At 42.9% G+C, this 27749-nt stretch overlaps 1 protein-coding gene across 4 annotated transcripts; it reads left to right on the top strand.

Annotated features, from left to right (window-relative positions):
* The first annotated feature begins 1672 nt into the window (after window positions 1-1672).
* CAPRIN1 (cell cycle associated protein 1) lies at window positions 1673-27749 on the top strand. Of its 4 annotated transcripts, none has more exons than XM_066187410.1 (19): window positions 1673-1795; window positions 2116-2321; window positions 10469-10531; window positions 11693-11779; window positions 13394-13632; window positions 13746-13828; window positions 14782-14919; window positions 15460-15512; window positions 15598-15684; window positions 20024-20179; window positions 20269-20377; window positions 20805-20866; window positions 22218-22328; window positions 22850-22999; window positions 23157-23307; window positions 23984-24178; window positions 25175-25275; window positions 25672-25735; window positions 26465-27749. In XM_066187410.1, the coding sequence occupies exons 2-19, from the start codon at window positions 2118-2120 to the stop codon at window positions 26527-26529; spliced, it is 2118 nt and encodes a 705-aa protein (XP_066043507.1). In that variant the 5' UTR covers window positions 1673-1795; window positions 2116-2117; the 3' UTR covers window positions 26530-27749. The 4 variants fall into 4 exon arrangements, with proteins under 4 accessions (XP_066043507.1, XP_066043509.1, XP_066043508.1 ...); XM_066187411.1 differs by having other exon boundaries at window positions 1674-1795; window positions 2138-2321; XM_066187412.1 differs by lacking the exon at window positions 15598-15684.

The following is a 27749-nucleotide window of genomic DNA, read 5'->3' as shown; positions in this document are numbered from 1 at the left end:
CATGAAGAATAAACATCTTAAAAGGTTTTGAGTACAAACTCTATCAGAGCTTGGCCGAAAAATCGGCCTAAGCTGTGCCCAGAACTTACGGAGAATTGCAATGGCAATGTGAGGAAAAAGGAGAAATGAATAGGAATGGATGACACTATTCCATATTATTTTAGACCATTGTAGTTTGTGGTCAAAAAGCCTCAAGTGCATCACACGTTGACAGAAAAACTGCATTTTGCTTGGGGAAAAAAGGCTATTTCAACCCCCGTGTATGGGGCTTGGAGAAATAAATCCATAGAAATTAAATCTCGTAAATACAATGGAATTAAGAAAATACAGTGGTATTACCAAAATCTTTTCTGTGAACAGTGAAAAGGACTTTCAACATTTGAAGACTTGGTTTTATACTTCATTTATTCAACTGAAATATTTGGAATGGGTGATTTATTACACGTCCCATAACCTGTTATGCAAAACCAGGTGATTTGTAAAGCAAATATCTGGTACAAAATGACAAAGCATTCAGCTGCTCCAAAAAATTGCAGGGATACATAGAAAGCAGAAGCATAAGGAGCAATATTTACAGATGGTGTGGACAAAATCTGACCATGGAGTAACCAATTTCTTGCTGGATTATCAGCTTGAATTAACTCCTGGGAAGCAAGAACCAGGATGGAAACAAGGGCAAGGATTTGGTGAGGAAGGGCCATGAGACATCTCCCTTCTGGTGATGGGGAACCATCAGGTTGGCCAAGTTGTTCAAGGAATGGGCTTTTTCCTTCTTTTCAGTGTCATTGATTGTGTGGTGTGGATCCACGAATAAAGAGATCAAAGAGAAAAAAAAAAACACTCTCAAAAATACAGCCTTAAATTGCTTATTATAACCAAATTTCCAATGTCCATGTCCAAATATCGTGAACTGGATTTTCAGGGATTTCATGTCCCAAAGTCTTGCACCATTAATTCCAGGAGGACAACTCGATAAATAACAAATCCTTTCCCATTTAGCTCCCAGCCTGCTGAAGGCAATGGCATTTCATTTTTCAGCTGTGCCCCACTAAGCAGCATCACTCATCCCGAAATTCCCTTTGCCTGACAGAACTCCCCACGTTAATTTATTAATATTGAAACGATCAATATTAAAATAATAAATTGCTAGCATAGAAGTAAAGGTTTGCTGAGCGGTGGCGGCTTTTTGTGACTGAAACGTGCGGGACTAAAATCAAACATGTTACGTGGGGATCGTGGGGATATACAGGGATTGCATCTGGAGACGCGAATCCCAGCCTGAAAGACACATGAAACAACTGTTCCCGGCGACTGAACTGCGGCTGTTGGGGCTCAGTTACAGCCGTGATGCGCTTCCACGCTTTAGGGACCCGCCCCAGGGCACAGAAAACGCGTTTTGGAACCCCATTTGTGCGGAACAGGGGCCGGGAGAGGCGACAGGGCTCCCGAGGACGCCACACTATTGTGTCTGGCGCTGTGGCGCCCGCCGCGCGCCTGAAGGACCCGCCGCGCCGCGCCTCCTGCGCCCGCCCAGCGCAGCAGCTGCCGCCGCGGACTCAGGCGTTCTCCGCGAGCACCCGCGGGCCGGCCAGGACCCCGCGCGCTCCCGCGCCGCCTCGCCTCTACGCGCCGGCGTGCGCGCCGCCGCTCCCTCTCTCCCTCTCTCTCTCCTCTCTCTCTCCCGTGGTAGCAGGAGCAGCGCGGGCGGCGGGGCTGGAGCGTGGCTGAGGCGGCCATTCCTACAGAGCGAGAGAGAGCGCAGCGTGTCCCCCCCCCGGGCTCAGTCGCGCACAGGGTGAGGAGGGCGGCGCGGCCCCTCCGGACACCCCGGGCGGGGCGGGAAGGGGGGCAAGGGGAGCGTGAAGGGAAAATGACCGTTGGGCGCGAGGCGGCTGCCCCGCGCTGTCACGTGACCGCCGCCCCGCGCGCGCTGAGGGAGGGGCGGCTTGGGGGGCGGGGGGGCTCCGCGGCGCGCGCGCTGGGGCAGGTGCGGCCGTGCGCGCGCGGCCCCGTGCGCGCTCCCGCGCGTCCCCGCCGTCCGCGCTCCCCCCGCGACGCGCCCGCCGCTCTCTCCGCTCTCTTGTCTCTCTCCCGCCCTCCCTCCCTCCTTCACAGAGATGCCCTCGGCTACCAACAGCACCATGGCGAGCAGCACCACCGGCAGCAGCACCGGCAAAGCGGGACCGGGCGGCGAGGCTGCCCCGGCGGCGGCGGCCCCGCAGGCGGCGGCGGGTGTGAACATCACCACGGTGCAGACCGAGGCCATGAAGCAGATCCTGGGGGTGATCGACAAGAAGCTGCGCAACCTGGAGAAGAAGAAGGTGATCCCCACGTCCCCTCAGACCCCAGCGCCCCCCGGGTGTCCCCCGCCTTCCGGCCGCCCGTGCCCCCGAGCCGGTCCGGCCTGTTTCCCTTCCGCTCCCTTGTGCCGGGCCCTCCGCCGAGCCCTCCCGGGTTGTTCCCGGCGTGGCCCCCAGAGGCCGCCTGCTGGAAGGTTCCAGAAGGGCGAGCGCCGCTTCCCCGGCCTGTCCCCTTCCCCTCCCCGGGTCCCCCTGCCCTATCTCCCGCTGCCCTCCCGTCGCCCTGGGACCCGGCCCGCTTTCTCCCCGGCCCGCGGAGCAGAGTCCGGAGGGGTCGCGGCTGCCGCCCCCCCTTGGCCCCCGCTGCCCGGAGCCCCCTTGGCGGCGCCGCTCCCTTCCCCTTCCCCCTCCTTCCGCCTTTTGTTCCCCGCGGCGGGGCCTTTCCCGGCCGCGCCGTCCCGGGGCTCGGTTCCTCGCGTCCCCGCTGCCTGCGGCGGCCGGGGCGCGCCCGGTGCCCGTGCCCGGCGGGGCGGGCGGGCAGAGGCTGCGGTGCCCCCGGTGCCGGGCACATGGACGCGAAGCTGTAACATGGCGGCGGCCCGGCCTCCCCGGCGGAGCTCATTGTGCCGCCCGCACAAAGCCGGGGCCACCCCACCCCGCCCCAGTGTCACCGCTCGCTTTCCATCGCCCTGAGCTCAACTCTTTGGGAGCCTGAGCTCAGCTGGAAGCGGCCTCTCACGGGGTATTTTTAGAAAGAGCAGCCGCTCAATCCGTGGTGTTGGGACGGTTCGAGTTGTGGCACAGGAGGAAAAGGGTGTCGTGGTTACTCGCGGCGTGTTTTGCACCCTCTCGGTGGTGGCAGATTAAATGAATTTCACAGGGCTTTACAACCTCCAGAGCATGAGGCGTCCATCAGAAAATGAACTAATACATAGCCTCAAAACACCACAGTGCCAAGCTAAAATTACCGAAAAATAATTTTATGTTTGTGCCAAAGCCCTAAATATCTTTTTATTTTTAGAAGTGAATAAGCACAATAACTGTTCTATTAATTTTTTTTAACTGGTGCTTTTAATCGTATTCATAGTGCTCCATGTTGTATGAGGTGGGAATATTCCCAGTAAATTATTCTGTACAGGTGGGTTGTAAATGAAAGAAGCTGTGCTTTACCTATAGATAATACATTGTGTATCAACAATACACTGTATAAATACACTGTGTACAGTGTAGCGTCCCACTTCAAAACTGGGTGTGGGATTTTCCTGGTTTTTAAAAATGACATGGCAAAAAGCAGCAAGCCAGGACCTTTTAGGTAAGTTTTAGAATCAGAGGAGCTTTTTCCTCCATGTCTGTTGTGTGTAGACAGGACAAGATGTCTGTCGTTAACTTGACATTAATACACAGGAATATCTGCACAACTAATACTGGTGCTCAGCTCGAGAAAGAGAGCAGATCTTTCTGTCTCTAGTTGTTCCTATACAAAAAAAATGATTTGAAATTTAGCTGTTGCACCCAACATACACAAAAATCCTCAGAATTTTTTTTTTATCATGTTAAAAATGTTTATTTTAAAAACTAAGATGAGCAGATAAACATTCTGACCAGTTCTGTATTTGGGAGTAGTGAAGAGAATAAAGCACAGTGTTAGTGGTGTGAGGGTCAGCTTTCCTTGGGAGCAGTGTTTTTATTTACCTTAACATTATTTGCACCTCATTTACACTTGCCTTAGCCATTCCATTCTATTTGAGTGGAGTTTCAGTGTTCTCCCAAGTGAATAGAAGGGTCAAAGTGCCCTTTTTTTCTGGACATGGCTTTTGTTGGAAGATGTTCTGTGAAAATTACTGAAGGCATTTATTTTTTTGACTACTCTGTGCTGGGCAATGTGGACTTAAAGAAAAGGCAAGGGCTGAGGCTTAAAAAGGAAAAGCTCCATGTTGGCTCTCACTGATGAATTAAAGTTCAAAGATTTCTAAGTCTTAATGGGCTGAAGTTGTGAAACTTCCTGCAGGAGGACTCAGAAGCACTGCAAAAGTCATGAGAGAAACGGGTTTTGGTATGTTAAAGCAGAGTAACTCATTGGTGGGCTTGAGCCTCTCCCTTGGTGGGGGAATGGAGTTCTCTAGGAAATAATGCCCTCTAATTAAAATCTTTGTGTCTTCAAATAAAGCTCGTCGTACACATCATGACTTCCTTACATTTTGCATCTTTGGGCAAGAAGATATTTTTAATTTTTCCGGATATATCCAGAAAGTAAAATTGTGCTGAATGGTGCACAGAGAGGAGTGGGGGAGAAGTGCAGTAAATCTCGCTGGGAACTTGTGCTTGGTTGGACAGTTAATCCTCTCTTTGTCAGCAGCTGCTAATGAAGGCCAGTAGAGACGATTTTTAGAGCTTTGTGTCACAGAATGAACATAAAAATATACATAGTCACATGTTTCAGAACGATGAAAAATGATTGCTATGGAAGAGGTACCATCAGGTTTTAAATCAAAGGAGTGTGCAGATTTTAGTAGAGGAAAGATCACTCTTCCTGAAGAAATTGGCATTTTTGGAGTGAAGCTAGTCATGTTTACCTCTGAACGCAGAGGATAAAATAATGTGCCTACCAAAATACAAATGGAAATAATATTTATAACTCTGGCCTATACTGTTTTGAATGTTTCTGTATGAACTAAAACCACTGGATAATTAGTTACACTTTCATTTTCTTTTCTTAAATGTGACCTCATTTGAAAGAATGAGTATTGCTTGTGTTAAAAGGGACTGGGATAAATTGAATTGCTGTTCAGAAAGGGATGTGAAGACGTCTGTGTCCTCCTCACCTCTTTGTGTTTGGAAAAGATAGGAATGCTGTCCTATGTTCTTAGAAGACAAGATGTTTGTGTGTGCATGGAAGGGGGTGATTAAAAGGGTATTTTCTCTCCAGGACCTTCAGATGTGCAACTCCAGTTTATGTTGACAAGCTTAGTTAATTTAAAAGTTGCCTGGACTCCTCCAGGTGCTTGTCAGGTGTCTGGGGTTAGAATCCTGCCAGCTCTCCACGTTCCCTATGAGAAAATACGTCACCTTCAGTCTCTCCTTCTCTCTGGCTCTTCTGGTTTTTGCTTTTAGAAGAGAAAATCCTTTCCAAATTTTAAGCCAATTGAATGTAGATCAAACTCTGGTTTTGTTTCAGGGCTGAATAAAGAAAACCCAGTTATTTTTGCTTTCAACTTGTGTAATAGAGCATGAGCCATGTAAGAACAGTTCATCAAACAAATGTTCTGCCAAAGGGGCAAAATCATTCTTAGCTCACACGTGGATTAGGGGATGGGCAGATGTTCACAGGGTAACACATGAGCTTAAAACCTTGATGTGAGCTTGGTGTCTGGAGTTGGAAAGATGGCACATGTTGCCTGTGCCTGGTAACTTGAGCTGCTGTCACTTTATCAGCTTGTCTGAGTTTCCTCCTGGGTGTAACCCTGGCTGCGGTGCAGAAGGAGCAGTTCACAGGTGCTGCTGTCCTTGCTACACAAGAGCTCTCACGGAACAGCAGATGGACATTTGAAGTTGACGTGGCTTGGTTCAGTAAAATGTTGGATTTCCCATGGGAAACAGGAACCTATAGTAAAAGCTGGGAGCAGTTTTCTGTTCTGGCAGCAGGAAGTTTGAAGCTGCTCTCTCAATGCTTTTGTCCATGATTTGGGCCACTTAGATGTTCCAGGCTTGTGAGTGGCTCCAGAACCTCTTCTTGTGAGGCTTGGTTTAAAATTTATCTTTGAAGGTTTTCACATGATCTTGGACCAAGTGGTAAAATTCATTTCAGACGATGGATTAATAGCCTGAATCTTTCTTTGAAACATCTCTTTGTTGGAATTTTGCATATCAAGCTTCAGGTCTGAAAACCCAAAGCAGTTTATCTGTGAAATCATGTGGTGGTTGGTGCTTTGAGGTTTCAGCCTGGTCTGTTTTGGTTTTAAGTGGTTCTTGTAGAACAGGGATTGTCTCACGATGAGTTCAGTTAACTGGATGCAGGATGAGTCCAAGGAGCTGTGAAACATCTTCTAGTTTCAGTTTTTCAGCTGCTGCTTTGGGGTTTGGATCATGGCTTTTGTTTCAGAATAAAAGGACATGCAGAACGTGTTAGGAGAGAACAAAAATGATGTGTAGAGCAAAATCCAGGTCTCCTACAGCATAGTCAACTTCCCTTTAAATTCAGAGTGTTTCTGTAGGAAATTGTGTGTGGTGGTGATCTGGAAAGAACACCTCTGTGCATTCACCAAAACTTGGGGTTCCACTCTTCTGTGGTTTAATTCCGGTTGCTTAGGAAACTTTTTTCTCCTCTGAGGTTAACTGATCACGAAACTGCAGTCTCAGAATTCATGTGTCCTTGTCATTTGTTTATAAACTAATACATTATGCAGATATTTTTTAATAAACTATCGAACTTCCCAGACTATGGGGAAAAAACCCACCCACCAGAATATCTACAACTGCCATTCCAAAAATAAATTCAGTTTAAACAGAAGACGTGTAAATGTTCTGGAGTATTGGTGTTATTTATCCTTCCATCTTCCTGGTTCCAACTCAGGACTGAAACAGCTTCTCAGAACTGGTGAGTTTTGAGAGGTTCTGAACTTCTTTGCTAAGTGTTTTATCATTTAATTTTTTTTGCCTGATTTTTTTTTTTTTTTTTTTTTTTTTTTTTTGAGAAAATAGAAGACTTGTTTTGGTTTGTGGGTTTATTTGGTCATTTCTGGACCGTTTTTGCTGCAAAGTCATGAATGAGTGTGGAGGTGATGGTGGAGGGCAAATTACAATGCAGAGATGTAAAACGGGTTAATAAACTTCTGATTTGTAACTTGGCATTTATTTGGCTTCAATGCAAACTGCATTACACAGCTATTTGAAATTTTGGGTTTTCTTAATTGCTTTTGTGCTGTCAAAAACATTCATTCAGTTTTTGAGATACCTCTGGAAACAGACTTGGAATGTCCTTTCCATCTTTTCTTAGCTTGTAGTAGAGTTTGAATTACTAAGGGTGTATTCCAGCTGTTTGCAGAGGTTACCTTGTCCCCTTGCAGCTTGTTGTGCACACTTGTGCTGCTGTAATTGGTAGAACCATAGCATTGAAATTACCTGGTTAAATATAGAGCCTCCCTCCTGCTCCTGACCCCCTTTTTTAAGGGTTATTTTTAAGCTGATGATTCCAGTGATCCAGTTTGTAGCAGAGGACTGGAAGTGGCAGCTCAGTGGTCAGGCATTTCTAAAACCAGGGTTGGTTTGGAGGGTAATGCCCTGTGACTGCATTTTTTGTTTCCACTTCAGGGTGGGATTTTTGAAACAATTCAGAGGAGGTGAAGAGAACTGCCTCTTACTGCAATAAAGTAACTCAGTTTTGGATTCCTATTAGAGTAAAATCCAGACCATACTTAAGCAGTGAACACCACAGCCCCAGGAGCCTGTTTGTGGTGCTTTTCCCCCAGGAAACTCCAAAATACTTCATGTATCTCAGTGGAAAGAGCTGAAGCAGGGTGCCTTGCTGCCTGCAGGACTGGGAGCTGCTGACTCATGAGCTGTTCAATACAGAATTCATGTGCTCACTTTGCCACTGGATTGTTTTTTTTCCCCTGCTGGTTTGGTTTTCATGCTCAGAGATCTATGTGTGTGAGGAGCGAGGGTGAAGTTGTGTCAGGGGGGTAAGGTGGAGAGAGTCTTCCCTTCTTGCAGGCTCTGCAGTACGTTTCTGAGCAGGAGTTTCACTGCAGTTGTTTCACAGCTCTAGTGCTGCTCTTGGATTGCTGATAGTTGACAGTGCAGATTACAAAGGAAGGCATTTTACTTAATATTTCTGTGTCATGCAGCTTTGGATCTGAAAAGTGTCTTCGCCATGATAGAAAAACGCTTACTTGGCAGTGGAAATCTTTGTGGTAACATTTAACTAAGTGCACATTGGCTTGTCCTCTGCATTGCAGCTGACAGGGCTTTCCTTCCTCTGCTTTTACCTTCCCAATAGGAATATTTTTAAAGAAGTAAATGTGAAGACACGTAACTTTTCTTCTATTCCTAGGAGAAAGTGATGTATTACACTTGGCTTTTTAGTTGAATAAAAATAAACAAAGCATTTACATTAGACCTTAGAGTATTTGATCATTCAAGAAGAAGCTTGTGCATTGTTCAGTATGTTACTGCACTATCTTAATCTGAAAGAACCAACCATGCATGGGAAAAGTATACAGAAAAAAAAATGTAGTTATTTAAGATATTTTTATCTCTTACCTCCCTTATGCCCGCAGCCACCAAAATGGATTCTGTGTAATTTTGCAATATATGTTTTCTTCAACAAAGTCAAACAAAGTAGTGTTCTGTAATACAGTGTTACATCCAGTTTGTTTTACTGTTGTTGTTGATGGGTTTGTGTTGGAAACTGGATCACAGAATTTGTTTTAATGCATTTTTGTAGACCCTGTTCAAGCTGGTTCGTGTTTGCAGTCTATTTACTGAGCAGCCTCACAAACAATTGCATCAGGGTGACCCAGGGAATTGTAATCTGCAGCAGGGGAGCTGGTGACTTGAGCAAGTAGGAACTTCCTTTGAATTTTGTATTTTCCTTGTCTGCAAAGCCACTTTGCTTTGGGATTTCAGCCATCAGAGGTGTGGGGTGACCCGGCCTTGTGCTGGGGCACTGCAGTGGTTCAGTTCTTACCTCTCTTTTAGCTTCACAGCTCAGCCACACTCTCCCAAATCAAGAGACTGTCCTGTGATTGTTCAAGCATGTCATCATCTGCTCTGAGATCAGGATGCAGAAGAGTAACCTGACCTTACTTCCTGTTGAGACAGATTTGCAGTGTGCCAAAAGCTCTCCAGGGCTACTTTTTTGATCTGTTAGGAACTGTGGCTGCTGCATTTAACAACTGTTACCATGTAGTTTCTGTCCCCAGCAGGAAATTCCCAGTAACATATTTTTGGAGCTCTGCAAGTTCTTGCTTTGACTTTGTCTACGCCATTGCTGGCTCTGATACACTGGGAGATGAAGTAGTTAAATGTTCTGACCTGGAGGACTTGCAGAGATGCAAACTGTTGGGCACCAAAAGTGGCATCCAAAGGACCAAGCCTCACAGGGGTGATTGGGTTTCAGGAAGTCATGGTGGGCATCAAGTACATCCTTTGATGGGCGTCCTTTGGAAGAGGAGCTTGCCTGGTAAACTGTTCCACAGACTTTGATCTTTCCAAAGAGCCTGAGCATAGAGGTTCAATTAACTAGAAAAATACCAGTAAAATATTTTAACTGAAAAGTCTGGAACTAAGGGCAACGGCAACCAAAAAAGGTGTAAACTCTCAAAAGACAGCGGTGGCATCAGGATTTTGATTCTTTAACATTCAAAATTAAATGTTCCTCCTGTGTTTCACGTTTTGTTATCCTAGATTGGGAAGATAATTGTAAAGTAGATAATGGCAAATTTCACTCAAAATGCAGTAATTTGTGATAATACAGAAATAGTGAAAACAGCTTAATAATTAGGTGTGTTATCTTTACAGGCTTCGCTTCCTTTTGAAGACCCTTTGTAGTTAGCCTGTGGAACCAGTCTCTGGGGCACACAGGAGTTTTACCTGCCTTTGGCTGATGCCACTCTTGTGCATGGCTTTCTGCTTAAGCAGATGAGAAAACTGATCCTGCTGAAAAGTAGCCTGATGGTTCTTTCAGTTTCCTCCAGTGGGGGAAAAAAAAAAAATCCTAATGCTCTTGAGCAAAACTATTTTAGAGCTATTAATACGAATTGTGTTGGTGGGCATTCTTGCACAGAGGATTAGAAACTGTTTAAAATTCTTTGCAACTATCTTAAGTGATAGTTCTGAATCTTAATAGCATTGGCAGTGGGGGTTTGCAGTCAGGACTGAAGGAAATGTGCATTGAGAGTGCTTTTCTCCTTAGGAGGAATGTGAATTTCTTTGGAAATTCCAACTAGCCGTGAAGACATTGTAATAGCCAGCTAAACAAGATAAAAATATTTACCTCTTGGGAAAATATTAACATTTTAACCCAGAAGACAGTTTTTCTGATGTGCTTGTGTAACATATTACAGTCTCTGTACTGTAATATTACACTGGGTAGTTTTGTTAGCACAAGTAGAAAAAAGCTTTAAACTGATTTTTGCCTCTTCATAACAGCATTTTTTCTTTTCTTTCAGAGCAAACTTGATGATTACCAGGAACGAATGAACAAGGGAGAACGTCTGAATCAAGATCAACTGGTAAAAACAAGCAAAAAAAATCCTAACCAGATCTCTGTTAAATTGTTTTCTTATCTTTGTGGTGAGGAGTCTTGTGCTGCCTCCCTCCTTGTTGGGGCTGGTTCTTAAAGTAGGTTATGATAGAGCTTGATTCAGCAGCAGTTTTGCAGTTGTAGTAAATAAAAAGCAAGTATCAATTTAAATTCAGTTGTATGGTGCAAACATGCACATTGGTACTTCACGAGATCACCAGATGCTTAGTAATCAACAGTGTTTTGTTGATGATTTTTAACACTAATAAAGCGAAGGGAAAAAAAATGTACCCTCCAACTATTGCAGCTGTTGACACTTAAAAGAATGAGCTGCTTCCCTTGGTTCCTTGGATGATTTCATCTTCACTTTGGTGATTCTATGCCAGCTGAAAACTGAAATATCACAGATCTGGGTATTTTTATTTTGTAATGGCCTGTTGTGAAGATAAAAGAAGATAGAGAGCTGACATCATCTTGAGGAGGGAAGCTCATGGTTTTTATGAAGCCTGACTACCAGACTTGATAAAAACCTTCTTAGTTTGGGAAGATCCATTATTTTGTCACAGCAGGAATATAAATGTCTCAGCCATATCCCCATGATTTGATTCTGATTTGCTGTAATTTCTCAATACTACCAGGTGGTTTGAGGAATTTGGTTTGCTTTGGTGCAGATCAGAGTATTAGGTTTAAGAAGATAGCAAAGGCAAAGATTTCTAGAGAAGGGTACGTTATGCTCTCTATATTCTGATTTGGGCTCTGGCTGGGGTAACAATGCATTAATTCTCAAACTCTGGAGCAGTTCTGAGTTGCCGGATTGTTCTTGTCCCCCATTCTCCCAGTTGTTAATTAATTTTTGTCAGGGATTGGCTACAGCCAGGCATGAAACCTGTCCATCATTGATGTGAGCACATGAGGGCATACTTTTATATATGTTTAGCATATCTAAAGAAACTGGAGGCCCCAAGGACATACACAAGTCTTTGATATCTGGGCCAGTGAAAATCTGAATTTGCCTTAGCATAGTTGCAGTCCTATTCAGGGGTGCTGTGTCTCACTTCAGAACTAAAAAATGGGAATTTACTTGTTGGAAGTATATATTCTGTTCTTTTGATGATGGTTTATGTTTGTGGTCTTTCTGGATTTTTTCAAGGATGCGGTGTCAAAATACCAGGAAGTGACAAATAATCTGGAATTTGCTAAGGAACTGCAGAGGAGTTTTATGGCTCTGAGCCAAGATGTAAGTAAAGATCAAACATTGTCCTGTGGGTTATCCAAACGTTTTAAACTCTTCCACTGAGGCAGTAGTCACCTGTCTTTAAGGGATGAATTGCCCTTCATTTCCTGTATGTTTGACTGTTTTCTTCTGTTCTTTATATTAGTTGATGTCAGGTTTTCTGAAGAATTCCTGATGTACTACATAAATGTACGGAAACAAGAATAATGTGATTTTCTGACACAAGTGTTGAAAACAGTGATCACAGGCCAGATCTGTCATGCAACATTAAAGACGGTCACTTGCTACCATTGGTAACATTTTCTTAAATGGATTTCATAGGGTGTTTATTTCTTAATAATACAATCTGAAGCAACATTCTGGGATGACTATTTTTGTAAAGGGTAAATTACCTGGATACTATGAAATAGGTGATCTTTTGGGTTGGTGTTTTATCAAGGATGCAGAATAATACTGTGATCCAAGAATTAAATCTAAACATTTGGGAGTTCTGGAAAGAGCAGCAGCATTGGAGGGGTTGGTTGAGTTGTGCGTGTTAATACAGCTGACTGCTCTAAGGAGTGTATTTAGCTTGTGAGGAGGCTGGAATAATTGAAAGGGCAGCAGCATCCTTGTGTTATAAACCGCTTTCTACATTAGCTGTAGAAAGTTTGTAAATTAATTTGTACGACTAAGCCAACCTGTTTCTTTATTTTCTGGCATTGCAGTTCCTTCTGTGTTTATGCAATGTTAGTAATGGAGAATGTCCTTTTCTGGACAAGTCTGTTTTCAAGTGTTTCACTGCTCAGCTGACTGCTGAAAGAAGCCAGTGAATGCAGGAGTACCAGATTGGTGCTCTGCTTTCAAACTTGGTTGCAGTTTTTCCTGACTGGAGTTAGTTGATCTAAGATACATCTTTGAATTTTTTAAAATGAGACTTATATGTTTCAAGTGTGAAAGTTACCATCAGGATACATTTTTTGGAAGAGGATACTAAATTTCCAAAGTGAACCAGCTGAACTTGGGATGCTAGATGCTTGGATTAAGATGGAGAGTGGGAGAAACATCCTGTAGGTTCAGAGTGGTGCTGCATTTAGACCTGTCTTGTGGAAGGTTCAGTGCACAAGGCTGCTGATGATGTGTCATCCTCTCCATCCCTGCATCCCTGCTCCTCACACTAGGAGTGCTGTAATGGATGCACATGCTTGTTCCCTGGGGTATCTGACTGGGGGTCTCATGTCCAAGAATTTGTTAAAATCCTTTTTTGAGCTTGCTGATCCTGTATTATCTCCCCAGCCTTTCATGGCATAGCATTCCATGAGTTCCCTCCTGTGGTGCGTGAAAAACAACAAAGGGTACTTTTGTTTATCTGTTTTAAGCTGATCTCCTGGTAGTTCCACTGAATGCTTCCTACTATCATGGGATATGGTGAATAACTTCTCTGTTCCTGCTCTCTGTTTGGCCAGTGTGAAAAATCTGGATCACCCAAGCCTTTCCAAATGGAAGAACCCAACACTTGGGCTCTGCTCTTGCCCAGTGGAAGAACCCAACACTTAGGCTTTTCCCTTGCCTCCCTCTTGACATTTTCTTAGCAATTTAAGACATTTCCAAACTGTTTTTCCCTTGGGTCCATTCCAGATTCAGAAAACAATAAAGAAGACAGCTCGTAGGGAACAGCTGATGCGAGAGGAGGCTGAACAGAAGCGTTTAAAGACTGTGCTGGAGCTGCAGTTTATTCTGGAGAAGTTGGGGGATGATGAAGTGCGCAGCGACCTCAAACAAGGATCCAATGGGGTGCCAGTGCTGACAGAGGAGGAACTGACAATGCTGGATGAGTTTTATAAGCTGGTTTACCCTGAACGAGACATGAACATGAGGTAGGGTTACAGCAGAGTGCTTCTCTTTCTACCTGCCAGTTGGTTAACCAAGTATTTAGTATGGTAATGTAAAGACTCAGTAAGAAATTAACTCTTATTAATTAATTTTTAAGGTTGAATGAGCAGTATGAGCAAGCATCTGTTCACCTGTGGGACTTACTGGAAGGGAAGGAAAAACCAGTTTGTGGAACAACCTGTAAGTACAGTGTCTGCATGAAGAGACGGCACACTGAATTTGTGCCTGAACTAAAACACACATCTGATGTAAGAGAACTTGGGCAGTTAATTATCTCTGAGTTCTTAGAGGACCTACGTTTTCTCAGCTCTTAGCTGACTGTAGCAGTGACTTGTGAAGTTTGTACTCAGTGTGTGCTGTATTTTCTTTTTATACTGGCTCAGCATTACTCAGTATAGAAGCTCGGTCTATTCCTGCTGTTTCAGCACTACTCTGCTGCTGCTGACATAGAGACACTGGCATGGCCTTCCTCAGTGGGATGTTCTCTCCCCCTTAGCTCCTGCAAAAAGTGTTGTGGTTTTGCCCTGTTTAATTGATAACCTGTGGATCAGGGTGTGACCATGCCAGACAGACTGCTTTTATATGGAAATAATTCCCAAATACCTGGCCTAGGCAGCCAGTAATGCTTGGGTTAAGATGCCCCACCATTCATCTGAGGCACTGAGGGCAGGTGTTCTTTGCTTACAAAGGCTCTTTTGAGCCACTTCACCCCAGGGGAAGAACCTTCATGAATCAGGTGGTACCTGTATAGATTCATTTTTATTGACAGTTGTTTTGGAAGAAATTATCTTACAAGTAATGGTTTTAAGTAACAGGAATAAAAATCTAGTAATTAAATTCATAAACTTGACCTCACTGTGAACTGCTCCACAAAGCTTCTGAAGAGTTGTGTGTACTCTTAAGATCCTTCTTGCCCTTCGAATTTTTCTGAAGGACGGTGGGTTATTCAGGGTTTTATTGAATGTGACCCAGTAAGAGAAGAAATCCTGGACTAGTAATGGTCATGGTCTGGCTTGGGGCAGCAACATCTTCCCAGCAAAAGGGTCATAAAACGTACATAGGATCTTTGGGAAGGAAGGAGGACATGATGAGGACTGAGGTGGTGCTGACGTTTCTCTGTTCCATTTTCCCAGATAAAGCACTGAAGGAGGTTGTTGAACGAATTCTTCAGACCAGTTACTTCGACAGCACCCACAACCACCAGAATGGGCTGTGTGAGGAAGAGGAGGCTGCGCCTGCACCTGCAGTAGAAGACACTGCAGCAGAAGCTGGTGAGAAGGGGAAGATGCCTTGTGGCTGACACGTTTGTGTTGTTCTGTCTTGTCTCTGCAGTCCTCAGAGTGATTAAATTGCAAATGCAGTGTTCATCTCTAGTACTGAAACCATGCCAGATGAAAGTTGTGGCTGCCTGAGGCTTTCCCCATTTTTCAGTGGTTCCCACCAGTTTAAGATGTGTTAGAAGGGAGCAGTTTCTGAAGCAGAGACACTGATTAAATACTTCAGAAACCTGGTACTGTTGTATCCAATTTTAAGACAACTCAGGACATTATTCCCTTTTGTGGAGAAGGCATAGCTGCACATAACTCTCCCTAGCGAGAATTTAATGGGTTTTTTTTTCTTTTCAGTTCAGAGCTATGAGAATATTTGTTATTATTAATTCTCTGTTAATGCTCATGACATTTCTTCTTAGTATTCTGTGACACGAGTTTTTCTCATCTAACTTTGTATCTTCTAGGTCTATAACATGAGGGTGGTTGGGTTTTGTTTATTTGGTTTTTCCCACATAAATGGTTTGTTTCTTTTTCTTCCAGAACCTGATCCAGCAGAAGAATTTACTGAACCAGCTGAAGTTGAATCAACTGAGGTATTATTCACTGAAAGACTGTCATTTTGTATACCTTCGATGCCACTTACTTTTACTTTCATACCCTTTCTTATTTTTATTTTAGTATGTAAACAGACAATTCATGGCAGAGACTCAGTTCAGCAGTAGTGAGAAGGAACAGGTAGATGAGTGGACAGTTGAAACGGTTGAGGTAAGATCTTGTGTACTGCAGGTAAAATTGCAATCCCTGTTTCTGCTGGCTCACAATTCATGATAGGTTTTAGTATTGCATCCCTTCTCCCCCAATACATAAAAATATACATATATTTAAGTAAGCTTGGACTCACTACTCGATTTTTTAATTACATACTTAGCTCAGGAGTACCTAAAAGAGAAATAAAGCCTATTTAGTCTTGCAGAGAACTTGCTTTTCTTCCTTAGTGGCTTGCTTGGGAAAACAGGGGTTAAAAATCTTATGCTTAAAACAACTTTAAAGCCTTTTTTTGAAGTCTTTTTGTCTTTTTGGAGAACTTAGCTGCAAATGTAGAGCTTGAAAGTTTATCTTCCCAGCTGCTGACAGTGTGGTGTAGTTGTGCTTTCATTGAGCAGGTCCCTGGAGAGAGAGCTGAAAATGAGTAACTCAACTAATGCCTACTCCAGATTGCTTACGTACATCATTTGATGTTAAAATATGCTTGTGTGTGTGTATGTCTCTGCTTCCCAGAACTACAATTCTTCAAGTATCTCACTTTTTCCTACCTTACACTTGAGTGGCTGTTCACTTGTGCTGTTTGTGGTGCACTGGTGTGGGGATCCACTCCCAGTTTGGTGATTTGCACTCACTTTGCTACGTGTACAAGTCCATGATTTTACTGCACTGGAATATGTGGTCCTTGTGTATGGGAAAGGACAAGTTTGGAGTGTTGGAGCTTGAGTTGTATCTGTCTGTTAAAAATGAGTTTGAGCAGCTTCTTTCAGGCTCTGGAGAGTTAATTTGTGATTGATTTTAGCCTTCTGCAGCAGCTAATTGGAGATGGTCAGGTTTTTAGACCTTGGTGCCTTTGGACTGTTTGTAAGTGTAGGAGTGGAGTAAGTGTTCATTATCTTGTCCAGTGCTGAAAAAACAGAGCAGCAGTTTTGATCTGATAAACTAATCTGGCTGATTTTCCATTGAGTCTGGCTGAAATTCCTATCTTACAGCGTTGAAGACCACTAAGAGATTTAAAAATACTGAGGATGGGTGTGAGGCTTCTAAAACTAAGTAGACAGCTTTGTCATGTGTGTGAAGGAGTTTGGTAGTTCCTTGTCATAGTATTTCAATTCCTTACTTAAAAACCTCTGAAATTATCACTGCTACTCCCTGCTACTTGAATGTGGTTTAAGAATTATCTTAAAAAACTGAAGAAACCGTCCAAACCCACACATGAAAAGTTATGCTTGGTCTGGGTATTCTTAGAAGGCACAGCATTTTAAAATTAATGATTGATTGGCTTCAATTATACCCATTTTATATCTGTGTTTCCACCAAGTGTCCAGAGTGGTTCAGTTCTCTGTAGTTCTTAATATAAGGAGTATGGATGAAGACATAATTCAGGTTGTAGTTTGGTATCAGACAGATTTCAGAAACTCATCATTTCCTAGTCTGCTGAATCTGGAATTGGATTAGCTTTGTTTTCATAGGACAATACAAAGAATGTGTACTTCAATTGCCCTTTCTGTCCCAATATCTTGGACATGGTGGAAGGGAATAATTTAGAAAAAAATATTATGAAGCCTGTTTCTTCATAATAAAGAACTTTATTTTCGCAGCTATTAACACAAAAAGGGGAAATTGAGAATATCTGCCTGTAAAATTATTATTGCTGGTACCACAATCTCCTTTCTCAGGAGAATGCAGCTGAATTTTGCTTTGGTAAGATCATGACACAGAGTGTGCACTGATAACAGTGAATTTTGAAATCTGGAAGAGAACGTTTGCTCAGAGGATCACCGTAATTATTCACAAAGGGGGAGGATATAAACTCCTCCCTTTTTCAGTAACCCTCAAGTAGATGTGATATACAGTCAGGATTTCTGTGACATGTTTCTAGTTTGGGAAGTGATGATTCTTCACAAATATGTTTTTTGTATGGTTCTTCCATAGGTTTTAATAATTTGCTTGTAATTTTTCTAAGTGCATTTGGATTATATGATGTCATTTTGGTGAAGATGTCCTTTATTGGTAATAGTGTTCATGGAGTTTTCTATTGTTTTGTGGGGTTTAAAATTTTTTAACTGCTTCTCCTGTAATTAGTGCCTGAGTCTGATTGTATACAAAGTTCTCTGTGTCTTAGATTGTGGAACTTTGGTTGGATGGATTTTGTGTAGAATTGAAAACCATTCTCAGACTGACAAAATACAGGTTCATTCTGTTGGTTTGGGGTGTCATTAAACTTGTGGTTTTACCTTTCTTCCTCTTTTTTGCCTGTTCCCTGTCAGTCTCCTTGCATTGTGTCTGGCAGCTCTGCCTGCAGACAAGGTTAACTTACCTCACACAACTTGAAATTTGTTCACTTGTTCCATCCCACTGTGGTTGTACTGGGTCAGAGTACATGGTAGTGCTAACAAGGCTGAAGGAATAGGTCCTAACCTGTTCTTTTTGACATCATAAAAGGACTCTTGAAAAAGATAATGTAAAATATGAAATAGTCTCTGAAGTTACTGCTGTACTACTTGAGAAACAGGAAAATGTTGGATATTTTTGTCACTGTTTTGTGTTCTTGATTCCGTTGACTTTTTTTTCTTGAAGGTACTGAATTGTTGTGATTGACTTGGACTCCATAAGTTGAGTGGTAGTGCTCAAATAATGGAGGGCACTTTTGCTAACAGTTATGCAGGAGATGAGTAGCTGCTGGTTTTACCACTCAAGTTTCACCTGATGATCTGACTTGCACTTTTTCTTCAATTTTTAAACTTTGTAATGTGCAAAAGGTCTATACTTGTCCTCTAGATCATTTTTTCCACTCCAAGGGCTTAATCCTTCATTTGGAAACAGTCCACAATGTGAAATTCAGGGACTGTTTGATAGACCAGAGTTGTGCTTGGTTTCCAGTGTGGACTGCCTCGGGGTGTGTTTTTCATGGGAATTGTCAAATGGCTCTCTGTGGATTGCTACAAGTGGTGATTTGGGTCTGAAGGGAGTCTCAAAGAGGACTGTAGGTTCTGGTTAGCTTTTAGTTTCGTTCAGATTGTCTGTTTAGGTTTTGCTCAAGGAACAAGCCATTGGAGTTGGTGAGGCAACTGTATGTGCAGAATGCTATGGACAAAGAACATTTGGAAATCTGGACAAACAGTTGGAATGCTGGAAGATGCTGTAGGTTTCTCTGAAAAATTAAAAATTTGCAGGTTTTGAGGGTGGATAGTGGCAGTGTGAGGAAGATCAGACCTTTGTTACAAGTCTGGTTTGTGAATTGTCATGACTGCTGTACAGAAATCTGTCTTCTGCAGTTCTCATAAGGAATCAGGTATTTTACGTCAATATTTGGAACTTTCAGGTGCCTATATGCTAAATTATATCTTGTGTAACTAAGTTTTAAGGCTTAGCTGTCTATCTGGAAAGTTAATAATATTAGAAGCTCATTGAAATAGAGAAGTAATGATAAGAGACAATGATATTTATTTAAAGGGCATTTGTTGACATTGAAAATGGCATTTCTGGCTTATGGGAGCTGCCTAAAGAGCAGGTTAGGGACAGGTTAGGGCCATCCAAGTGCAGCTTGACCATCTTTATCACTGTCTGTTTTCAAACTGTTTGCTGATGGGTGTTTGGGGTGCCCATGTCCAGCTTTGCTGGTGGTTCTGCTGTCTGATCAGGTGCTATCTGAAAGCCTGTTGCAGTTTGTTCCTTTGTTGATGTGGGATGTCTGGTAAATCTGAGTTTTCTTGCCCTCCCTGGTCTGTGCTTCTGCTTCTGGGCTTCTGGTGTTCCCTCACGGTGCTGTCTGGCAATCCTTGTCATGCAATGCTGCCTGCTGTTCCTGAGACAGTAAATCAGGGAGCTAGGATAATAGTGGCTGTGAAAATTGAGCATTATGAAGTCTTAAGAAAGACTAAAATATTCTGACTCCACTTATATTTACCAAAAAGCTATGAGAAAATAATTGTTCCTCATTTATGCATATTTCCAAAGCTTACTCTTCCCCTACTTCCTTTGAATTTAAATTCCTTTAAATTTAAATCGAGTGGTGATAAATTGCGGTCTCAAATCCTGCTCTCAAAAACTCCATGTAATATTGAACAAGTACTTCTTTCATGGGGGAAAGAGTAGGTGGAGAAAAAAAAGAGCAGAGTGTGAACTCTGTAATCCTGTGAGTGCTCAGATGAGTAGCTGGCCACCAGCACTGACCTGTCCGTGGCATGTAATACTGTCCCTCAGCTCCACTACAGCAGTTCCATCATCCATAAACAGTTAGGCAAAAGTCAGAAATGGCAAGAACAACTGAGTAAGTGAGTGCAGTGCTGCCTATGCTGAAATGGAGCTGAAATTGCAGTTGGTTGTTGTCTCTTGTTAGGTTGTAAATTCCCTGCAGCAACAGACACAGGCAACGTCTCCTCCCGTCCCGGAACCTCACGCGCTCACTGCTGTGGCTCAGGCAGACCCCCTGGTCAGGAGACAGCGAGTACAGGACCTCATGGCACAGATGCAGGGCCCCTACAACTTCATGCAGGTATTTCTGTACTCTGAACATTCATATGTTCAACCCACAGCAGTGTGGATTTGATTCTTATTGGTTTTTTTAATTTTTTTTCTCCCCAGGACTCGATGCTGGAATTTGAGAACCAAACGCTTGATCCTGCCATTGTATCTGCACAGCCAATGAACCCAGCACAGAGTTTGGACATGCCCCAAATGGTTTGCCCTCCAGGTTTGTAATGGTAAATCCTAAACAGAAATACTGGGGAAGCCTGCAAGTCATCTCTTAGAAATGCTTCAGTTGCTGCTGCATAGTAAAGAGGTCACCACAAGTAATAGCACAATCCTGTTATAGTGTGTTTTTCTCAGAAATGTGGTTGTACTGTTTTTGTACTTCCAATTCTCACTTGCTTATAGGTTTTGCTTGGAAATATAGAATATCTAAAGCTTTGGTTTTGCTTTGGATTATTTTGGACAAGTAGAAAATATATTCTTTGCATGGAAACAGGAGTTGGTAGTTTGAGTATAGCTTTGCCATGCTTAAGGCTTCATCATCTTCGTGATGATCAGCTTTCACATGAGTGCTCAGAGAAGACAATAACGCTGTACTGTAAAAGGTTTGATTTTACTGTGTAATAAGTGAAATTATTTTCCTCCAGTTCATGCTGAGTCAAGACTTGCCCAGCCTACCCAAGTTCCTGTGCAACCAGAAGCTACACAGGTAAAATGTTTAATAAATTCTGCTTTGGATTTGAGTTTGTTATTAGACCTGATTGGAGTTACAAAAGGATTTCTTTCCTAACTCCGTGAGAAACGCTTAAGCAAAAGCTGAAGTCCCAGTTTTGGGAAATTGGTGATTTCCATTGTTGCTTATAAGCATCACTAGTTCCTAGTTCCATTCTCTGCAGGCATTGAAAATTTCTGGTAAGGAGAAGCAGGTAGTTTGTTACTTGTCCGCAACAGAAATGCCAAAGCCAGAACCACTTGGTTATAGGGCAGCCTGTTCAGGTGAGTGTCAGGGCACAAATAGATCTCATGCATTAGCTCTGTAGAGTTTGTTTTCAGTTGCTTTCTTGGATTGGGATTTTGTCCGGGAGTTGTAGAGCAGTCAGCATGAGTTGAGTGCTGTTTCCAGTTGAGCTTTAAATAGGATCTCCTAAACTTGCTTCTGCACTGTATAAATGAAGTAGTCACTTTCTTGCTAAGATGTTTCAGTTGTCTGGTGATTAAAGAAGTCCCTAATTTTATATTAAGCATGTGTGGCATCTCTGAACACTCTGCTGGTCTCAATAATGGGTCTGATCCCTGTAGGTATTTGCAAACCAAAAAAAAAAAAATCTGGATAGATGATGGATCTCACAGTACAGGCAGTATAAATTGCTTCCTTTGGGTTGTCCAGCTAAGGTCTGCAAGGTTTAAGTCACTCATTTATGTAGAAACAGGAGTGAGGGAATTATTTCTTGAGTTTCCTCTATATGTACCTCCTGAAGTGCTGATGCTCTCCACAGTTTTGTCATCTTGTAGGAGTAGACTAATTTCTTTGGGCAGAGGGTTTTCTCTGCACTAGTTTTTATTTTACTCTTAGGTGATGTCTGACTTAATCCAATGGATTTTTTTTTATTATTTCCCTTACATCAACCAGTGGTACCAGTTATTTATTCTCTTGAGGATCTTCCAAGCAGTAGCTAAACTTAGTCATGGCTTTGGAACATTCCAGTGTGGTGTGAACACTCCCATCAGTTGTTACCTGTTGCCTCTTAAACTCCCCAGTTTGCAAAGTGTTCTGCTTTGCTGGCTGGACTTTTCCCTGGGCTCCCTGTGTGGGAGCAGAGCTTGTAAAACGTAAAATTCAGGCCATTGGAAGCCAGCTCTTGCCCACTTGTGTTTGAGCTTGGAGCTGTGTGGTGTTAGAATGTTGGTGGTTAAAACACAGCGAATTTGTACTGGTTTGAAGACCTGCTGGCTCACAGACTAGAGAGTACCATCCTCTCCAGAGTTCTCTGATAGTTTTTACAAAACTGTGTGTGAGCATCAGCTGACTTTTGGGGGCTTCGGGGTTTATTTTGTCCCAGGTTCCCTTGGTTTCTTCTACAAGTGAGGGATATACAGCTTCCCAACCCATGTATCAGCCTTCTCACACAGCAGAGCAACGGCCACAGAAAGAATCAATTGACCAGATTCAGGCAAGTCAGGTTTCACAGGGGCGGGAAGAACTCTGATTGCAGGTGGCATCAAATGTTAGTCTGTGTTACTTCATAAATAACATGATTTTTAGTTGATAGGGGTACTTCAACTCCCTTAAATTTCAAACTTCAGAGCCTGACTGTGACCAGTAAGTTCTCCACAGCAAAACTTTCATTGGGAAGCTTGTTTGTTTAGCTGGATGCAGCATGCCAACATCAGCATGGGAGCATCAGTGTTGTTGGCTTAGGAAATGGATTTATTTTTTTCACAGCAGTTAGCCTGGAAACTTCTTCATTTCCCCCCTCTAGTTTTTTTCTGGTTGTGTTTCAAGTTAATGAGGGAGAAGATGGTTAGGCTTTTCATCTCATGCTGTTGTGAATGTGGCTGTTGAGCTGAAGTAGAAAACAGTCATTAGTAGAGGTGAAGCTGAGGCATTGCCACTCTTTTTTAAGCAAAGATTTTGCAGTTAGATTTATGGTACCTCAAGAGCTGCTAAACTGTTGTTTGTTTTCATTATTAGGCTTCCATGTCCCTGAATGCAGACCAGACCCCATCCTCATCATCACTTCCCACTGCATCCCAGCCACAGGTGTTCCAGGCTGGCTCCAGCAAGCCTTTGCATAGCAGCGGAATCAACGTCAATGCAGCTCCATTCCAATCCATGCAAACAGTGAGTAGGAAATCAATACTGCATCCCTCTGGCTTGGTACTCATGCCTTGTGATGGAGTCAGTCATGTAGCTACATAGGACAGTCTCTGGTTATTCACATTTCTCAGACTTTGCTGCGTCTTTACAGAGCTGTAAAACTGATTTTCTGCTCTTACAGGTATTCAACATGAATGCACCTGTTCCTCCTGTGAATGAGCCAGAAACCCTTAAGCAGCAAAACCAGTACCAGGCCAGTTACAACCAGAGTTTCTCCAATCAACCTCACCAAGTAGAACAATCAGATCTCCAGCAAGAACAACTTCAGACAGGTAAACTTCTTGAGGCCTTGGTAGAACAGGTGATAGGTCTGTGAAATCCTGAATGATGGAGCAAAAGCATGTCACAGATTCCCTTGCAGACCTTTCCCCAGAGCAGTACCAGGTTTTGTTACTCTGTCTGGGTTTGAATATTCAACAGGGAGTAAAATTCAGTATATGTATCTCCAACTGTTAAGCCATTTGACTGAGGTTTATATGCGTTTTAAAAAAAAAGGTGAACAGGATTATTGTGAAGATGCAAGCCCTAGAGTGAAGTGCTGGTCTGCTGATGTTAAGGTTGCTTTACAAAAGGAGTGCAATTTGAGGTGATGTTCTGTAGAGGGAATAGTAAGCCAGAAATGAGAGCAAATATGGATTGCTTCTCACAGTTGGTGTACGGTCACAAAGGCCTGGAATCTTGTGCTGAAATCAGTAAGATATGGTTTGAATTCAGCAGGCAAAATGCTTTCCAGGTTAGCAACATGAAAAAATAAAAGTCTGTGTCCAGAGCTGTTTTTCTCTCACCACTGTCTTCTCTTTTCACTGAAGTGCTAACAAGTACTGGATGTGAGATAAGGAGAAAAAGCCTCATCCTTCTCCTCTAACAGAGTTGGGTTTAAGGAGAGCTACGTGGGAACATAAAGAAATCCAGACTCTTACACTTCTTTTTCCCCCGATTCCGCTGCAGTGGTTGGTACCTACCACGGTTCCCCGGACCAGAGTCACCAAGTGGCAGGAAACCACCAGCAGCCTCCCCAGCAGAGCACTGGGTTTCCCAGGAACAGCCAGCCTTACTACAACAGCCGGGGGGTGTCCCGGGGGGGATCCCGCGGGGCCCGGGGCCTCATGAACGGTTACAGGGGCCCGGCAAATGGATTCAGAGGTGAGCAGCTCTGCAGAACACTGCCTGACCTCTGCCTGACCTGGGGGAACGCCAGGGCGGGAGAGCAAGTGTGAAACTGACCTGCTGTTGTCAGACTGGGGTGGTATCCCAGTGAGACAGTGAAACTTGGAGTAAAAAATCTTAGTGGTTGTAGATAAGCAACTTGAAATTTAAGTGTGTGTTTGGACCTCTGTTACAATACAGTATTAAGCATCTAGTGCAAGTATAAGCAAATGCAAAAATATCCACCCATCAAGAAAGGAATTCAGATGCCAGTTGGTATTTCAAAAATGCTTTTTGTTTCCACAGTGTATTTTATAGCTCTGTGTTTCATCAGAATGAGAATAGGCTGGCTTATATAGAAGTACAAGAACACAAGAGTCCAAAAGTCACTAGGCCAAGGGAATTAACAAGAATGGAGGAATGATACTGTCATTCTGGATAGATAAGAGAATGTTCATGATTCCTGGACCTTAAATGTGTTGCTGGCAGTGTTACAAAGAGGTTTATGTTAGAATAGGACAGAGATTTCCCAGTCAGGTGTTCTGGGATTACTTATGGACGTGGGTACTGTCTTCCATGTTCTCTTCCCATCCTGTGGCTGGGGACTAGAGAAGAAACCTGTGTGATAAAAATACAGCTGACTGGAGTGTGAATGCACTAATCACAGCTGGGACATTTAGATCCCTCCTAGGATCATGTTTAGCTCTGGGCTGAATGTTCTGTAAGCCAAACCTCAGGTGACTCTGAGAAATGCACTGAACTGTGCCTCCTCCCAGTCCTTACCAAGTGTTCATTCTGGTTTTCTGTGATACAGTAGCCTTGATGTTGGTGACATTTGCTTGACTTGCAGGTAAACAGTCCTTGCTAAAGGGATGGGATTTTTTTAAGGTTTAGGTAAATTGTCGTTACTGCTTTTCTTTCTATAGTAGCAGCAGGTCTAGTATTAAGTGCAACTTTGATTTCCAAGTGTAAGACTTGTGCCCTGTTCCGTAGGGGGATACGATGGCTACCGTCCTTCCTTTTCCAACACTCCAAACAGTGGCTACACACAGCCCCAGTTCAATGCTCCTCGGGATTACTCGAACTACCAGAGGGTAAGCTACCAGTGGGGAGGGAAATACCTGTCAAAAGCACTCAGAGCTGTTAGTGACACCTTCCTCTGGGACTTCTTTATTGCTCAGGAAGACAAACTGCCTCTGTGTAGCTTGGAAGTTGAACACTAAATGCATCTATTTATATTTCTTAGTTATATTGAGCGACACATCCTGTAACTGAAGAGAGCATTTGTCACTGTTCATTTTATTACAGCTGCTAGGCACTAGTGGAAGTAAGAATTTTTTTTTGAAGATTATTTTAAACTAGTGGAATGTTGCATGTTGAAGTTACAGGTGTTTTGTCAGTGCATATTGTTCTAAAGGACCTTATTTTGCTGGCAATTAAAAACAATGCCCAGGTTTTTCATTGTAACTTCTTAAATTTCTTTGCTTCAGGATGGATATCAACAAAATTTCAAACGGGGCTCTGGACAGAGTGGACCTCGGGGAGCTCCTAGAGGTAATTTCCTGAGTAGTGAATAATTGATTTGGGTTGAGTGGAAGTTTGTTTCTTTCCAGCTTTTAAAGTTCTGCACTTTAAAAGCAACCTTCACTCCTTATTCAGAAGCTCACAAGTAAGAATAAGCTGACTTTCCTCTGACCTCATAGGTGACCCTGCTGACTTAAATTACTGGGGTCCTGTGAGCTGGTGGTGGAAGTTTAGTTGGCTGTTAAATGAGGGATTCTTGGAAAAGAAGTTAAAACAGCAGTTGCTGTAGACGTTTAGATGTAGCAGAACTGCTTAACTGTCCTATTAATGAAAGCCTTAGGAAACAAACCCGACACACATAATGAGGCTGTAGTTAATGCTTCTAAATTCTATTTTCATCACTATTTCATCTGGTCTTTTTCTTAGTACATTTTTGGCGAGAAGACTCTGTTCTGTCTCAATACAGACATTGCCATGAGTGCCTTGTCAGTGAGGGCAGCTCGAGGCTGTGGCCTGCATCTGTGAAACCCCACATGGTAGTTCAGGTTTGGAGTGTTCTGTCCCTGCCTTGGTCCTGAAAGCCCTGAGGTGTGGAGCTGAGGCCCCTGGAGTTCAGTACAACACTGGGCCGTGGTGAAGCTCAGAGCGTGTTTCAGGAAGCACAGCAAAGTCTGACTGAGTTCAGACCAGAAGATTTAGGACTGTTTTTAAACTAACCAGATTTCCTGCAGAATTCAACCTCCTTTTTGTGTTTTCTAGGTCGTGGAGGGCCCCCCAGACCAAACAGAGGGATGCCTCAGATGAATGCTCAGCAAGTGAACTAAACACATTCACAGGATTCCCTTCAACGCCAAAAACACGCTGGCCAGTGTACAATACATGTTACCAGAAGAGTTACTATCTATTTGTTCTCCCTTACAGGAAGTTTGTTGTAAAGGGACTATTTTCATTACCCATAATGACAGGACTACAGTTGCCAGCTTTATATTCCCTGGATATTGAAAGGAACGAAACAACGTTTACTCTGCATGTTCTGTCCTAAGCATCATCTTGAGCCTTGCACATGAGATTCAGATTCCTCACCCTTGCTAAGAATAAAGCAAAAAAAGGCAATTTTCAGGGTGATCCAATCTCCATGGTTAACTGAAGTGGCACGAAAAAGCAAATACTCACTTCTGACATTTAAAAGCGATTTAACAAAGTTCAGATAAAATCTGCAAATCCGTAAAGATTTACTGTGGTGGCAGTTGACAAAACTTTAATGTTCCCATGAAAGGATGGAAAAGGTGAAGTGTGGCTTGGTAGAACTGCATTTCAGCTTTTTCTTACTAAATCAAAGCACTGAACAGTTCGAGATGTGTAGTGATGCAATTGCCCTAAATAGACAAGGTGGGCTTAGAGGCAGTTTGTGACAAAGAAGAGGCACCCTTAGCTGCAGCGCTCCTGATCACCAGGGCCCTGATTCCTGTGGCTAAGGAGTTGAGAGCGCTTGCATAACTGCTAATGTAACTGTGTAATTATTTTTTTTTTAGGAGACAAAGTGGAAAAAAAAAAAAAAAAAAAAGGAAAAAAAGCTTTGATTTGGCACTTGGACAAAATTTTGCAACAGATCCTGAGCTATAATCTGGATGGCCACTGTATATTTGATGTGAAGTATTTAGATATCTCTTTGAAACACTTTTAAGTTTCTTTGATAGCAATGACTTTTGTAAGGATTGGTACTCTCTATCATTCCTTATGACTTGCACATTGTCTGTCACTAATACTTGACCTTGCTGTATTATCACCTAAATAACTGATGCCGGTACTGATGGAAATCCCTAATGGATAATCATAACACTTTTGGTCACATGTCCTTTTGTCTTTCCTGCAGCCTTGAAGGTTTTATGAAATCTCAAATGCCCGCTGCTGCTGCCCTTCCAATTGCTATCTTTTGAAAAGCACCAGTCTGTGTTTGAGTTCATTTCCCCTTTTCAGGGAAATGACAGCCAGCAGTTACAGGTCTAATGGTATAAGCAAGATAAATAAAACATGTTTATAAAAA

The sequence above is a fragment of the Chamaea fasciata genome, unplaced genomic scaffold (genome assembly GCF_029207755.1).
Source record: "Chamaea fasciata isolate MVZ Bird 193981 ecotype frontalis unplaced genomic scaffold, bChaFas1.0.hap1 SCAF_7, whole genome shotgun sequence".
NCBI classification, from domain to species: Eukaryota; Metazoa; Chordata; class Aves; order Passeriformes; family Sylviidae; genus Chamaea; species Chamaea fasciata.
This window is presented reverse-complemented; position numbering and strand designations above follow the sequence as displayed.